Source organism: Halichoeres trimaculatus, unplaced genomic scaffold, assembly GCF_033239565.1.
Source record: "Halichoeres trimaculatus isolate MK-OKI-2021-1 unplaced genomic scaffold, fHalTri1.1 fHalTri1_scaffold_1, whole genome shotgun sequence".
NCBI lineage: Eukaryota > Metazoa > Chordata > Actinopteri > Labriformes > Labridae > Halichoeres > Halichoeres trimaculatus.
Window position 1 is genome coordinate 24,688,056 of NW_027437179.1, and position 13,983 is coordinate 24,702,038.

Sequence of the window (13,983 nt, forward strand, 5' to 3'; positions counted from 1 at the left end):
ACAGCCTGGAGGACTGAGAGCCCATAGTGTTTTCCCTTCAGTAATACAATGTCTCTGCTAATTTCCAAAAATCAGTTATGATTGACTTGATTGTGAAGCTAATTTAAAGGTCAAATTTATGTTTTGGGTTATTATACCTACAGTTATTTACTCTTATCATTTTTACTGCATGATGGCACAAAGTGTTACCTTTCTGTTTTCTTAAGAAAAATAGAAATCATGTTGTCTACATGGTTAAAAATCAAAATACGAATAAATCTTGTTCAACAAGACTGTGGAATCCCACTTTTTTCAAACACAGCAGGAAGCAGTCACAGAGCTTATCAGTGCCAAAGCCAAAAATCTCTAACTTTTACAAAACAGCTGTGCAACCCTTAAGAGAGAGGAAGTATTGTTGAGGCATCTTTCACTATCATTACAACAACTTAATTTGTTTGACTGCATGTTGTGAATTAGGACTGGTGCACATTTTTGGCTGGATTTTGGCCGAAATCTTATGATTTATTGTTTTTTTTGTTTGTTTTTCTGTCCATTGATGATACATTAGAGAAAAGCAGAGCCCAAAACATTTCAGTGAGAGGGGGGGGGTTCTGAAAAATTCAATACTACATTATTCAACAACTCCTCCTTAATAATGCAGCTGTTTCAAACATCTTTACCAGCATGATAATGCCTTTGTCTGACTTAGCAATAAAGAAATTCCTTACATATGACTAAAATTAACTGATATCAATGTGCTATGCTGTGCTTGCTCTGAGAACTCTGGGTCTGGTCTGGGAATGAGGGCTTTCATATGATTTATGTTTGTGCTCTATTTTTAGGTGGACGAAAGAATTCACTCCCACTCCTCCAAGAGGCAGAGGAGAAGACAGCAGTGTTGTGCTCTTTGACTGCAGTCTCAGTTAAAGGGGCTCAAGAATGTAAAAAAAAAAAACTGATCAAAGAGGGTGTGTTTTGGGATCTTCTTGCCTAATTATGATGTCATCACATAAGGACAAGTTTGAGAGGCAGGCCTCAAACACCAAGGTATGCCCCATAGCTCTGCCCCTGATACACTTCTAGGGGGACTGGGGATAAAAGGGGGTTGTCAAGTGCTGGGCCTTGAGGCTGAATTGCGCATTTACCACGAACATGACACATCAAAATGAGACTCGCTGAATCAGCATGAGAGAGTGTGTGTGGCTTTTATACTTTTTAAAACCCCTGCACGGTGTCTGTTCCCAAACTGCAGAGGCCGGTGTATCACAAATGCAGGTCTACCCATAGTACAAAACTAGAAGACAAAATAGTTGCTAAGACTGCTTACAACAATTTTTCTGCCGCTTTCTCTTCTCTATCGAGTTTGGCGGCAAATTTACGCCAGGAGTTGTTTGTCACACTGCTATCATACAGTGATGAGTCATATAAATGCCAGTATTTTTTGTACTTTGTACAATAGGAGCTTCGGTTCCCCCATGAATCTCTGTTTGGAAGTTAGAAATCTTTTGGAGGTGGAAATTTTCTGGTAGAAAAGAACCACTTGAGGGGGGCAAGGCTGCCAATGACGTCATCTGTCTGCACAAAGCCGGGTGGACCCAACAAGCCAAGACCAAGCTTCAGAGAGACAGCAGGTAAAATGGATCGTTTCAGACAGAGGCTGAGCGAAAGGTTTACTCATACATCAGCGTGAGAAAAAAAGGGATTTTTTTTTTAGAAGCTGTAAAACATGTTAAGCTACAGTGGTGAACAGTATAAAGCAAAAAATCACAAAATTCTCCCTCTTTAAATAAAGATCAAGACATATAATATGCCAACTTTTGCCCTCTATGTGGCTTGATTAATGAAATTAAATATTGTATGTTCGCACATGGAGGAGTGGATGTTTTCTTTTGTTTACTTAAATCTGTCTAAATCTGAGAAATTAGTCTCATTGCATTAGTCTGTGCAGCAACAGCAGACTTCGCTCATATGTGTAAAGAAAGGCACACTTAGCCCCATTTTCTCAACCCTTGTTAGCAGGACGAGTCAGTTCAGTTTTAGAGAAGTTGGTCAGAAGAAAATAAGGAACCAGCAGTTTCATTTTTATTAATGCCTAAACATAAAGCATGCAGAGCCAGACCGATACAAGAAGAACAAAATCTAGTGCTCGCTTACTCTTCTGCTCCTTTTTAGTGAGAAGAACGTCATACGAAAGTATGAGCTCTGAAACTCTAAGCCTTTTATCCTATTACAAACAAGAAGAAATTATTGATTTTAGCTTTACGAAACTCCATTAATTTTCACATGCCAAATCCACACAGTTTTCCTAACAAGACTTTGGTATTAATAACAACATACTCTTGGTGGTGATTGTTCCTCCTTCAAGCTGTGATATTAAAACCACTTAAAAAATGAGTAGACATTTTCCAAGCTTATGAATCTCAAGCTAAAAATCATGATGGATCACTGTTAGTGGGTTGAGCTAATCAGGCGCAGAGAAGCAGGGTAGAAAGAAAAGATAGATTTCTTTTCAAGGTAAACTCTGGAGTTTACAAATGCAAAAACAATTTTAAGCAATTTCAAGATGTAACCTTTAAAGCTAAACCTGATGAATAGCTGTAAAGACTTTTTATTCAGCTCAGTGACCTGAATACAATATCCAAGTGATCAATCACTCAATAATTGTTTTCCTCCGGCAGACGACTGGTGATAAATGTTTATGATGTATTACTGGTTAATGGCCTTTATTAAGCCTGGTGGCTCTGATCCAAGTAGTGCAAAGTTACCCAGGGCGATCTCTGAATCCAGCTGACATTATCAGTAGACTCGATAGGTGCATTTATCAGAGGAAGTGCAGCCAAGCTTGGGTCCTTTGGTTCTGAAGCCACACTGATAACTTTCAACTCTTAAGTTCAAGGTCAAGTTGTGCATCAAATTTTTCGTTCAGAAAATTGAGCCATTATTCTGTGGGTTTACTTCAAATTAGAGTAGAGAAAGAGCTGTTCTTGTGTATAAAATGGTTTTCATCTGTGTTTCTTTTCCATGTAATGTTACAAGGAGATAATTCCTGGGGCGTTGATGTTTACATGCATCGATACATGGCATTTTACTGCTGCAGCTGATGACAGTGGAGCTATTTTAATCAGTTTATGTTAAGTTGGGTGATCTGAGCTAAACAACAGTATCATAGTCTACAACAGGGCTGTCCAATTTGAGGCCCGCAGGCCAAAGTTGGTGAGCCAGTGATTTTTTTTGGCTTGAAGCACATGTTAGAATTTTTATTATACATATATATATTTTCAATTATCATTATTATTTTTCCACTGCAAGCAGCAAGAATTTCTCATTCATTATCCATTTATTGTTTCACTTCCGCTCCGGACCACAAATTAACACTGTGGTACATTGGGAGCAGAATGGCGCAAGTCTTATCAACTCAAATCTAGAAGTCCATGACCAGATAATGAAAGGATGTAGGGTCATGGCTGGGATGGAGCATATGAGACAGTAGCACTCTGACAAGAGAAAGTTTAAAAATAGCTGGGAACATGAGTACTTTTTTACAGAAATAGATTCCACAGCAGTATGCCTAATATGTAGGCAGAAAGTTGCTGTTTTAAAAGAGTTTAATCTTTTTAAATCAATGTAAAAACAGTTGTCATTTATAGGAGAAAAAACAAAGCAGGTGTCCAGTTTCATTATCATTCCACATTTTAAAAGGATGGAACATGCACTATTTTGGTTTCATAGGAGCATCTTATGTCCCATGTTGTTCAGGTCATACTGCACTATATGTCTTTGAAGACCTAGGCCTAGTATTTGTGCCATATGGATGTTCAGTAGTTTCATGCTGTGAAATACAGTAATGAAAAGTGTTCCCATTTTCAAAATTACTTGAATTAGTATTTATTTTGCACAATTATGCTATCCAACATGAATGTTTAGTTTGGCCCGTGACCCTCCACCCTGATCCGTTTTTGGCCCTTCACTTGGAAGAATTTGGGCATCCCTGGTCTACAACATCATCAGGCGCTTGTGGAGTCATTTTTGATTTAATGTTAATAAATATGGTTTGATCAGGGGAGAGTCTCAAAATGTGTTGGAAAACACCTGTTATAAAAATCCTTAAATCCATTCATGTGCTAAAGATGATTGGAGGAAGAGAAAAACAATAAACAGTCACTCACTTCATCTGCTTCACAATGGTGCTCTTCCCTGACTCTCCAGCACCTGTAGACAGAACAAAAACAGGCAGAGGTTAAAAATACACTCCCGTTAGCAGAGAAATGTAAACAGGCAGCCAGTGTGGCTGTCTCACATCTGGACCCTTGTCTTGCTCCCCTCCCTCTACCTCCCAGCTTTGGCTTCCGCTTTGCAGCAGATCCCAGCTCTCATTTCCATCCTCTAGCAGTCCCCAGTTTTCTCTCACGCTCTTCCTACAGGGACCTAGTCAGGTCTGTACTTTATATTCAGGTGGTGGCAAAGCAGTGTCTTTAATTTTACATTTTGGCCACTCTCAACCTCTAAGAAGGACAAAAAAATACCAAGCATTTTATTCCCCTCTTTATTTCTCAAGAGTCACATTATCATGGTTAATGTTTTAATGAAAACATCTCACACTGACTGGATGTGGGCTTTTCTTATCCTCTGCTGTGTTTGTACTAACAGCCTGAGGCGACCAGCGAGAGCTCATCTGCCACAAGGAATCCAATGCGTGTATACACACACACACATATACACACACAGGGCCTGTCAGAGCACTCTTGCCTAGGGTGAAGGCTTTCTGGGATGACCCTTAAAATATACCACTGTGCAGCATGCACATGTACAGCAAAGCCCCAGGGTAAGAAAAACCCAAGATAGTTTCTACAGACAGCTGTCAGCTAAGTGCCCCTCTGTAAAGTATCAGCAGCAATGGCTATGATGAGTTAGTATGGATTTTTTTCAGATATCAGACACATTTTGTTGGTGTCAAAATAAAACAATCAAAAACAAAAAACAGTAAGTGTGTGATACAAAAGAAAAAAATCATGTGTCATTGTCTTAAGTCCTCACCAAGCAATCTGAAATATCACACTGTGATGAAGCGCTCATCCATCTGCTCTTCAGTCTGTGAGCTGTATAGTGAAGCAGGAGGAAAATGGAGGAAAGAGTCGCTCTCTCCTGCTTGCAACATACCTTGAGCCTGAACTGAAATCTGTAAACAGATTTCCTGCTGAGGAAAACGGGAAATGACTAATACACCTACTGATTCAGAGGAAACGTGTGTTCATGGATTCTATGTTAATTTTGTTATAATGTCACATTGCAGATGGGAGGGTTGGCCGAGAATACATTTAACCCTATAACGACAAATGTGTCAAATTTTATTCACGAGTTTCATCAAAAGGAGAAGTACTTTCCTTAAAACCTGTTAAAAATGTATTCTAGCCCCTTGAGGATTATGGTATCACTTCAGGCAGCTGAAGTTGTATTTTGTCTAGGGCTGAACAATTAATCGAAGTGATACAAACATCACAATTTTATAGAATGCAATTTTTAAATCTCAAAGACTGCAATTAAAAAAGATACATACTTAAATAAGAAATAAAGAACAGACAAAAAAGTTTCATGTCCATGTACACAGACCTGGAGGGAATACAGCAACTTGTACTCATTCTTCCTTAAAACCAGCAAAAGTCAATATGCTAGTTGTTCTGCCAAAAATATTACATGTCTACAAGACTTGGAGTTGAACTGATCAGTCAATATTCTACTGTGATTGTAATGGTTAAATAAAGATATCTTCTTCATATAAATTCATGCATCAATTCCTCACATTTCATTACAACATGAAGGCCTGGCCTATAGGACAGAACAGTTTATATGTTGACACTATCTTCATACTATAGATTTATTTATCACAAGTGTCTAGTCAATAACACAAAAGATAAGCCTCTCCACAAAAAAAAAATAAAAATAAAAATTGCATACTAAATCGCAAATGCTATCTTGATCCAAAATAATTGCAATTAGATTACTTTACAAAAATGTTAGGCCCTAATTTTGACCCTTCTGAAATGACTGCTCTCTAGAAATCAACTGTTCATTTTTTTCCAGGAAAACTATAGCCAATCTTCAAGAAGTCACTGAAAAAATAACACTTGAACTTTTACTCATTTTCTAAATTAAGTATTTTCTGCATTGAAGGATTGCATACAAAATAAATGTTTATTACAAAAGTTGCCCAAACCCCCTGATGTGTCTCATGAGTCACAAAATTACACCATAAACAAAATGATCTGGCAATATTTTTTGTGAGTTTTGTTAATAGGGTTAATAAAAATCTCAGTTCCACAAAAATCATAATTTTCTGGCTGTTTTTTGATGGGTCAGGCTTTACAGGGTTAATGTATGACAACAGATCTTCCCTTTCTCTTCTCTATTTAAGGTAGCAGCATGCAGCAGTGTATCTGAGCATCCTCTAGGACTAAAGACTAATATTGGAAACTAATAAAACATCATTCTGCATGGCTAATCTGCCAGACTTTGTGACTTAAGAGGTCGACACAGAAAGTCCTCACTGACCAGGGATGACCTAGCAGGCCTCTCTATCTTTAAACAAACACCCACACACAAAATAAGCACATGCTTTCCTGAAATTGGTCAACATGCTCTTTGGAGTTTGTCTAGCGAGACTGGAGCCGCTGGCTGTTAGAAACGAGTGATGGTGTTATATTCTAGCTTTGCGCCACGGTTGCTTTGATAAACAAATAAGTAGCTGCTCTCTTCATTGTACAATGCAAATTTACTTTACCTCTCATTTCTCAGCACACATGACAGTAACTGTAAGACAAGAGGACCAAGCTCTACAGAAATCCCTGACAGCTTGATGGATTGAAGCCCAAAAGAAATAACAATTGCCCGTTATCTTAAATATTAATGTGTCAGCCACTACAATGTACACACATGTATGCAAGGGAAAAAGGTCCAGCACCGTACTGCTCTGCTTTAATATTTCATGGTAGCCAGCTGGCAGGAAAAAGGCTGAAACAAACTGTACAAGCATGTAAGCTTAGGAAGACAGTTTGCAGGATTACAACAGTAATGGACATACTCTGTTTAATGAAACCTTAACCAAAGAAAACAAATGTGCACTTTCAGCAGATCAGCTGAGTTTGTTTTCTTTGGTTCAAAGAGGATGGTGTTATCAGACAGGCAGCATGTGCTGTTGGTGAGTCTGTGGGGAAAGCTGTGGCAGGAGCTGGGAGCCCGATGACAGTGTTACTGATAAAACATTGATCCTGTTGCTGTTACACAACACACTTTGTCTGATCTGTGGCTAATGCTGCATTATCACCAAATCTCCCTTTGGAATACAAAGGCGTAGGTCACAAATACACACAGGCTCACATTCCCACATGCCTTATTGATACTAGCGTTTTCCACAGATTGCTTGGAAAACATTCGTGAGTCAGCACTGGAAAAAAGCACAGCTCCTCTGTGAGTGGTGACGAAATAAACCACAACTATCATCACATTTGAATCAGCGTTGAAGTAGAATAAAGAAAGGTGGTTTGGCTTGTTCTTTGATTTTTTTGTTTTATTATATTTTGTTTTCTCAGCTTGAAGGAGACAGTCTGCACTCTCAGTTTAAACTTGACTCTGGCTATAGCAGAGCTGAACAAGCTCATTTGTTCTCCAAGCAAACTGACCTGACACGAAGATGAAATAAAAGCCGCATCAACGAGCTTAAATAAACTATTACATGGAATAAGAGAGGAATGGGACTATTTGTGCAGAGCAGGAGGTTGAAGAAAAGTTGAGTTTGCAGGAAAATAAACACTGTCCACTGCCTAGCGACGATGCAACATGCACAACGATTGTGGTTGTCTTTGAGTCATGGTAGAAGCTGTGGAGTCAAAAGGGCCGCCAGATCAGACCTCAAGTTCATTTAATAAGATCGGTTAAAATGAACAAAAAAATGAAATGAACGATAGAAGGGAGGATGAGAAGGTCTACATGCTAACAGAGCATGTTTTTCTGTATGTGTTGAGGGGGGTGGTGCTAGCATGATGATATGTAGCATTGGAAGAAAGCAGAAGGGAATTTGTAAATCTCCCAGCAAGACTCAGGAAATTGCTTGATTACCAATGGGTTACAATGTATCTGGTAGACAGAGAGAGCTAACACTGAGGTGAGTGCCAAGGAAGCCTGTACTGTGCCCAGGAGTTCACCACAGGACAAACAGAGGTCCAGCTGGTGAAAAGAAAGAGCCTGTGTCTGACCCAAGATGGAAGCACTGTACTTTAAAGGTTAGAGTTTGTCACTAATGTAACAGTGAGTACGGTTCTTGGATGCATATCCTATGCACATGGAGATTGTACCAGCTCTAATCCAGTCCAACACATAGACTGTAAAAAAAAATGGACGTCATCCTACTCAGCTTGAAGTGAGGTCCCCACAAAAACTGCTCCCCTGGTGGCTGGCTGCAGTATAGGTCAAAAAGTCCTCCTCTCCAGTCATTCCAGATGTGCTGTGGTCAAACTTAAAAAAAAATTAATACACCTCGTAGAAGTGTTTTTCATGTTCGATTGCTGTGGTGATTTGAAGATATCATTTGGCTGCCTTGTATTCAAGTCCTCTTTTTTTCTGAAAAGTTTTTTCATTAGTTATGAGGTTAAACACAAGGTTTTATGTCACGTTCAATGATGAAAGACACCTGCTGTTCTTGTGTATTTTTTGGGGGGTCATAAAATATGTATGGGGAAGTAGAGTTAATAAGTGATAAGACTTCTGAAAGAAAAAAAATATTATTATTTTTGTCACTTGGCTCCACTTAGATTCTCCCAAGTTCCCTCACAGTCTTTACTGCGCAGACTCTGGCTGCACAACTGCTACCAATGGCTGCGCCTGTGACGGGGGTATTTTGGCTTCAAAACCGTACAATGATAAATGGTGGAGCCACGCTATCCACTCTATATACAGTCTATGGTCCAACATGGCCACAAACTAAAGCAAACCTCTGCCAGCTGCAATACCAAAAAATTGACATAGGTGCACTTACAGGCAGCAGTTCTTAGATTATATTCTTAACATCAGCTGGTTAAAAACATTTCTACCTCCGCTAAGGAGGTCATGTTTTTGGTAGAGTTTGTCTGTTTGTTTATCTGTGAACAGCAGAATTTAAAAAGTAATGAATGTATCTGGATGATTTTTTCAGGATATGTTCAAAACAGGATAAGGAAGAACTGATTAAACTTTGGAGGTGATCTGGATCCTTGCCTGGATCTGGAATTTTTTAAAAGTTTTAAAAATTTTAAAAGTGAAATAGGGCCGTTTTCACCATATGTGTAACTCCATGATTAATAGTCTGATTGCTTTGCAAAACAATACAAGACAAGATCACCATAATTTCTGACAGATGTAAAAGTACGATCCACATCCTGGCAATATTCTGGATACTAAGATTTGGAGAATGAAATATTTACTGGGTCATCATGATTTTCAGCACTGTCAGGTAACAAATTATCATACAAACCTGCAACTAACACCAAATTGTAACAGACAGTCTGCTGAAAGGGAGTATAACATTAAAGTAGGACTAAAGTGTTGTGTGACAATCACAATATGCTTGGTGAAAGTCTGTGCTCTCTGAGTGCTTTTCTAGTTACAGTTTGTTTCATTCCATAATGTTGAAGGTTTGCTGAAAAACTGAACAAGAAAAACTTAGTTCCATATGCTCCAACCCAGTCAGTAACACTCAATACCAAAAAGCCTTCTTGACTAATCATAGGTTTCAAAACTAAAGGGAAAAAAGAAAGATATCTGATGAGGGACAGGATAACAGGAAAACCAGTTTGGATTTTAAGTGTTTGACCACAAAACCTACATTTTGTCCAGGAATTTTGGCTTTTCTGTGTTGAAATAGTGCCTGAGAAAAGCTCAGACTCCCACATTTGACTGGCGATGAAACCTTGATGAGAGGAAGAAGTGTGCCAGCCAGCTCCTCTGTGAGAATTCCTGGCATGCTCACACCGTCTCTAGAGTTTGGTTACTCAGTGAAGCATGATGAAACTGACAAGTCCAGACATAAAAGAAGGAGAAAATGAAGACAACTTCCCACTGTTCTCTGTCAAGACTTACAATTAACAACTCAATACAGTCGAGATATTTCTTGATCTGTTTACAGTGGCTATGCATTGCATCAGTATCCTGCAGTCACAGCTTCAATACGACCTGTACATTGACTGATTCAAAGAGCGGCCTCCCTCTTTATTAATGCTTTTACTCTGGGTGTGAATGAATGTGCATGTGTTTGAAGCAAGTGTGACCCATCCTGTCAGGACTGGGGGGCAGGACACAAAGGCGGCAGTGTGGCTCCTTGCTAGCTGAGAACACAGGCCTGCTGTTGGTGTTCAGGCCAGGAACGTTCAAATCAGTGCTGCAGCTCACAGCAGTAACTCATGGAGCTCCGCCCTCTTTCAGTCAGGATGACAACAGCCTTCAGCAGCTATAGAAAAGAATTTTACAGCCTCTGGCCAGAGACAAAACCTGAGGTGGCTTTACTGAGGAAGTCAAGACTCTGTTTAAAATAGGAAGGTTAAAGCATAAAATGTACAAACTTGACTACCAACCTTTCTATAATTACTGAAATGCTCTGTTGTAAATATCGTGGCCATTAGTGTTGAACCTTCAGGCATGCAGACAATTAACTGAAAAATGAAACAGGCATCTGCTTTGCTGGATGAAAAATGAGAATCACACACGTTAATGAGATGGTTAATTGACTGATTCTTATGCTGTTGCTGTGAATATGGAGAAAAAAACAAAACAGTGACGTTTGAAAATATTAAGAGCATAAGATTATTTTCTGTAAGGCAGCCTCATTGGTCAACTAAATATAAAACAGAATGGTTCTCTGCTCCTTCCTGTCTCTCCCTTCAGGACAGATCTGTTAAATTAATCAATACCTGGCCCTCAGTGACAGGCTGACCTATGAATATCAAGTAAGCACAGCCTTTAAAGCTCACCTCTGGAGACAATAGGAGCAATACTGAGTATCATGAGCCTTTAAATCAATATTTACTTAAAGAAACTGGAAGGGAACAGCTTATTTAAATGTGATTTTTTTTTCCTGCTGTGTGCACTGTTTAATGTTGCCCAGAGTGCAAGTGGGTGCGTCACACTGTCAGACACTGACGTGAGACTCCTTCAGTCTCTTTTCTTACTTTTGGCAGCCAAAGACACATAGATCCTCAAACAAATAACACATTGAGAGGCTGGAAGCCTTAAAATCTCCTCCCTATTATACAAAACACTGACAGCACAAGCAAAAAGTGATGAGGCAGCTTGAGCAGATGCCAACTCAGGTAACTTAAGTAGTTAAGGGGCAATGAAATTTGAAGGAAAGGAGTGTAAAAGCAGGGACAGGTACAAAAAATGCAACAATAAAAACACTGAGTCTGCAACTATAGCCTGCAGCAGCACCCAGGGAGAACAGACCAGACTCTCCCACACAGATATCTTGTGTGCAACATGAGCAAATAAATCACTTTTTTATCCCTACAAAGTCCTACTTTTTAATTCTATAATCTAATTCATTTCAGTTTTCATCAATCCTCAAACTCTTCCTCCTTATGTCCTAGGCTGCCTACACACCAGCCGTGAGGCGACCCGATGCCGCCTGTTCTTCTCAGCTACGTGTCAAGAAATGTGCCAATCCAAACTGCAGACTAGAGGCCCTGCCAGAGACACATGTGCCACTTCCTTTTCTCAGAGCCAATCAAGGAGAAAATAGGAGCATCTTGCATGAATATGTGTACGCCCAAGACGGCAAAACACACACACACACGCGCACACACACACATAAGCATTTCTGTTTTAAAGACAGTGACAGAGAGAGATACAGTCTTCTTCAACAGATGGCTACCATGCCTCAGGCAAAGAGCGAGTCTGGACGGCACACTGACAACTGCTGCCAAACCAAAGAGCCACAAGAGGCAAGAAGACCACATCTATATCCTGTATGTATTTTAAATGAGGTGCAGACACAGCTAACAAAGGATTTACAGGATGCATCAGTGTGGATCATTATTCAAAAGTAATAATCATGCAAACAAAGCGTTGGGATATCAGAATTCTGAACTCTAATATGATACAAGTAAAAAATACTGTTCAACTAATCAGCAATCTGTCTGTATATTTTTATTTTCTTAATGATTTTATGTGTCAATGATGATGCTGATAGGCTCCCTGTCAACAGTTTAGAGGCTGGTATGAGAAAAAAAAGGGGGAGGGTGACAACTCTGTCCACCTCCTCTGCTCTTTGTCTGTCTGCAACATATAAACATGAAGTCAGTGTTTTTATGAGATGCTAAATGGACTTTAAATGTTCGTTTTTTTCTGACTTTTGAATGAGGAGAGTTAACAGTGCAGTGTCAGAGGCTGGGGCGGAGTCACACAGCAAGGAGGAGAAAATTCAGCTTCAGCTGCAAGTAAAACCAAATTCAACGCCTTCCTGCACCTTTGTGCAGGGCTGTGGTTCAATGCATGTTAATAGAGAGCCAGTGGAGGTGCCAGAGAATAGGTGTAATGTGTTCATGGGAGCAGGAGTGGAGTAGAGGGGTGGGCCTCAAACACTAAGGAGCCTGAAATAAGGGTTTTCTAAAACACTAGTTTGTGAGAAAAATAGGTATTTTTTTGTAATAAATTAAACTACTTTGGGGGGACTAGAAAGACAGAATAAAGAAAAGACACAACACACCCTCTGTAATGGCATCAGTTTAAGGCATAAAACCAAAGGCAAATTGGCATGAGATGGGATGACAGACAAATAATGGAGCTCGAAGATTTGTAGTTGATGGAGGACTTCTGGAAATGAGAACGCCACAGCACTTGAATCATCCACAAAAACTCAAGACAAAATCACGGCTAAAAGGGACAGAAGAAGGAAAGAGACACAGTTTATAGTGCGAGATGCATGAGAATAAACACAAATAGTTTTGTGTATTGTTTTTGGATCAGATCAAAGACATGTTGAATACTTATAAAAGATTCAAACTCACTGCACACTGTCTTCCTTAAAGGACAGGATGCTTCTCAGACATCCTCCTTAAGTCAACAGACTACTTCAGCATGTAGAGCCGCTGAAGGATGAAAAGCAAATAGAAGCCGGCATAATAACACTTAAGTGTTAATGATGTAATGTGTTCGAGTGGTGTCAGCTGGTAATGGAGCTGAAGAGAAAACAAGTCTCTGAGAGGTACAATTTTCTGACAGCGCTACAGGAGCCTCTGAAAAAAAAGGTGTCTTCAATCACGTCCACCCAAGGACATGGAGAAGGAGAAAAAAGCAGCTGGTTGTGTGATAGACTGACAGCTTCCTGCAGGTAATCTCTACACCTCAAACCCTCTCTGCGGGTGCTGTCATGCCTCTCCAAACCCTGACAGATGATCAAAAAGAGATCAGGAACCACACTACATGACCAACTTAGACTCTACAGAGAAGGTGGACACTGAAGAGACAGCTAGGACAATAACATTTCACACTTTATTTGCTTCATCTGAAGAAACCCACATCTCCAACATTTCCAAATGATGCTTTCTGCCTCAACAGCTTTTCTATTTGTGCAGCCAGTAGCACACAAACAAATCTGATGAACCTATTTAGAAATGACATGTTTTACTAATTAGGAAACATGAAAAAAAAAAAGTGGATATCAAGCAGATAATATTTCTGCACCACCTGCTTTTTGGTCTGCAACAATTGTTGTAGAAGTCAGGAGTGCTTCAGGAAGGTGAAGAGGGAAAACAAAGATTAGGACAAAGTCAGAAGTGGAGGTAGGAGGGTTTGAGAAAAGGTTGATGGGAGACTGAGCCGAGTGGGATGGTAAAGCATCGATCGTGGCAGACGCCAGAGACGATCAGCTGAGGATAGAAAAGGTGAAGAAGAAGGGAAAGATGAACTTTAGAGGCCCTGATAGGATGCAAGAGTGAAGAGAGAAACATTCGCAAGCCCACTGTAAAAAAAATCCCTGACACAGAG

At 39.7% G+C, this 13,983-nt stretch overlaps 1 protein-coding gene across 1 annotated transcript in view; it reads right to left on the reverse strand.

Annotated features, from left to right (window-relative positions):
- LOC141787324 (guanine nucleotide-binding protein G(i) subunit alpha-2-like) overlaps window positions 1–13,983 on the reverse strand; it is a 56,086-nt gene that overhangs the window by 10,644 nt on the left and 31,459 nt on the right. The window contains exon 2 of the mRNA XM_074665593.1: window positions 4,146–4,188. Coding sequence (XP_074521694.1) covers window positions 4,146–4,188 — 43 coding nt within the window. The remainder of the gene's footprint in view (window positions 1–4,145; window positions 4,189–13,983) is intronic.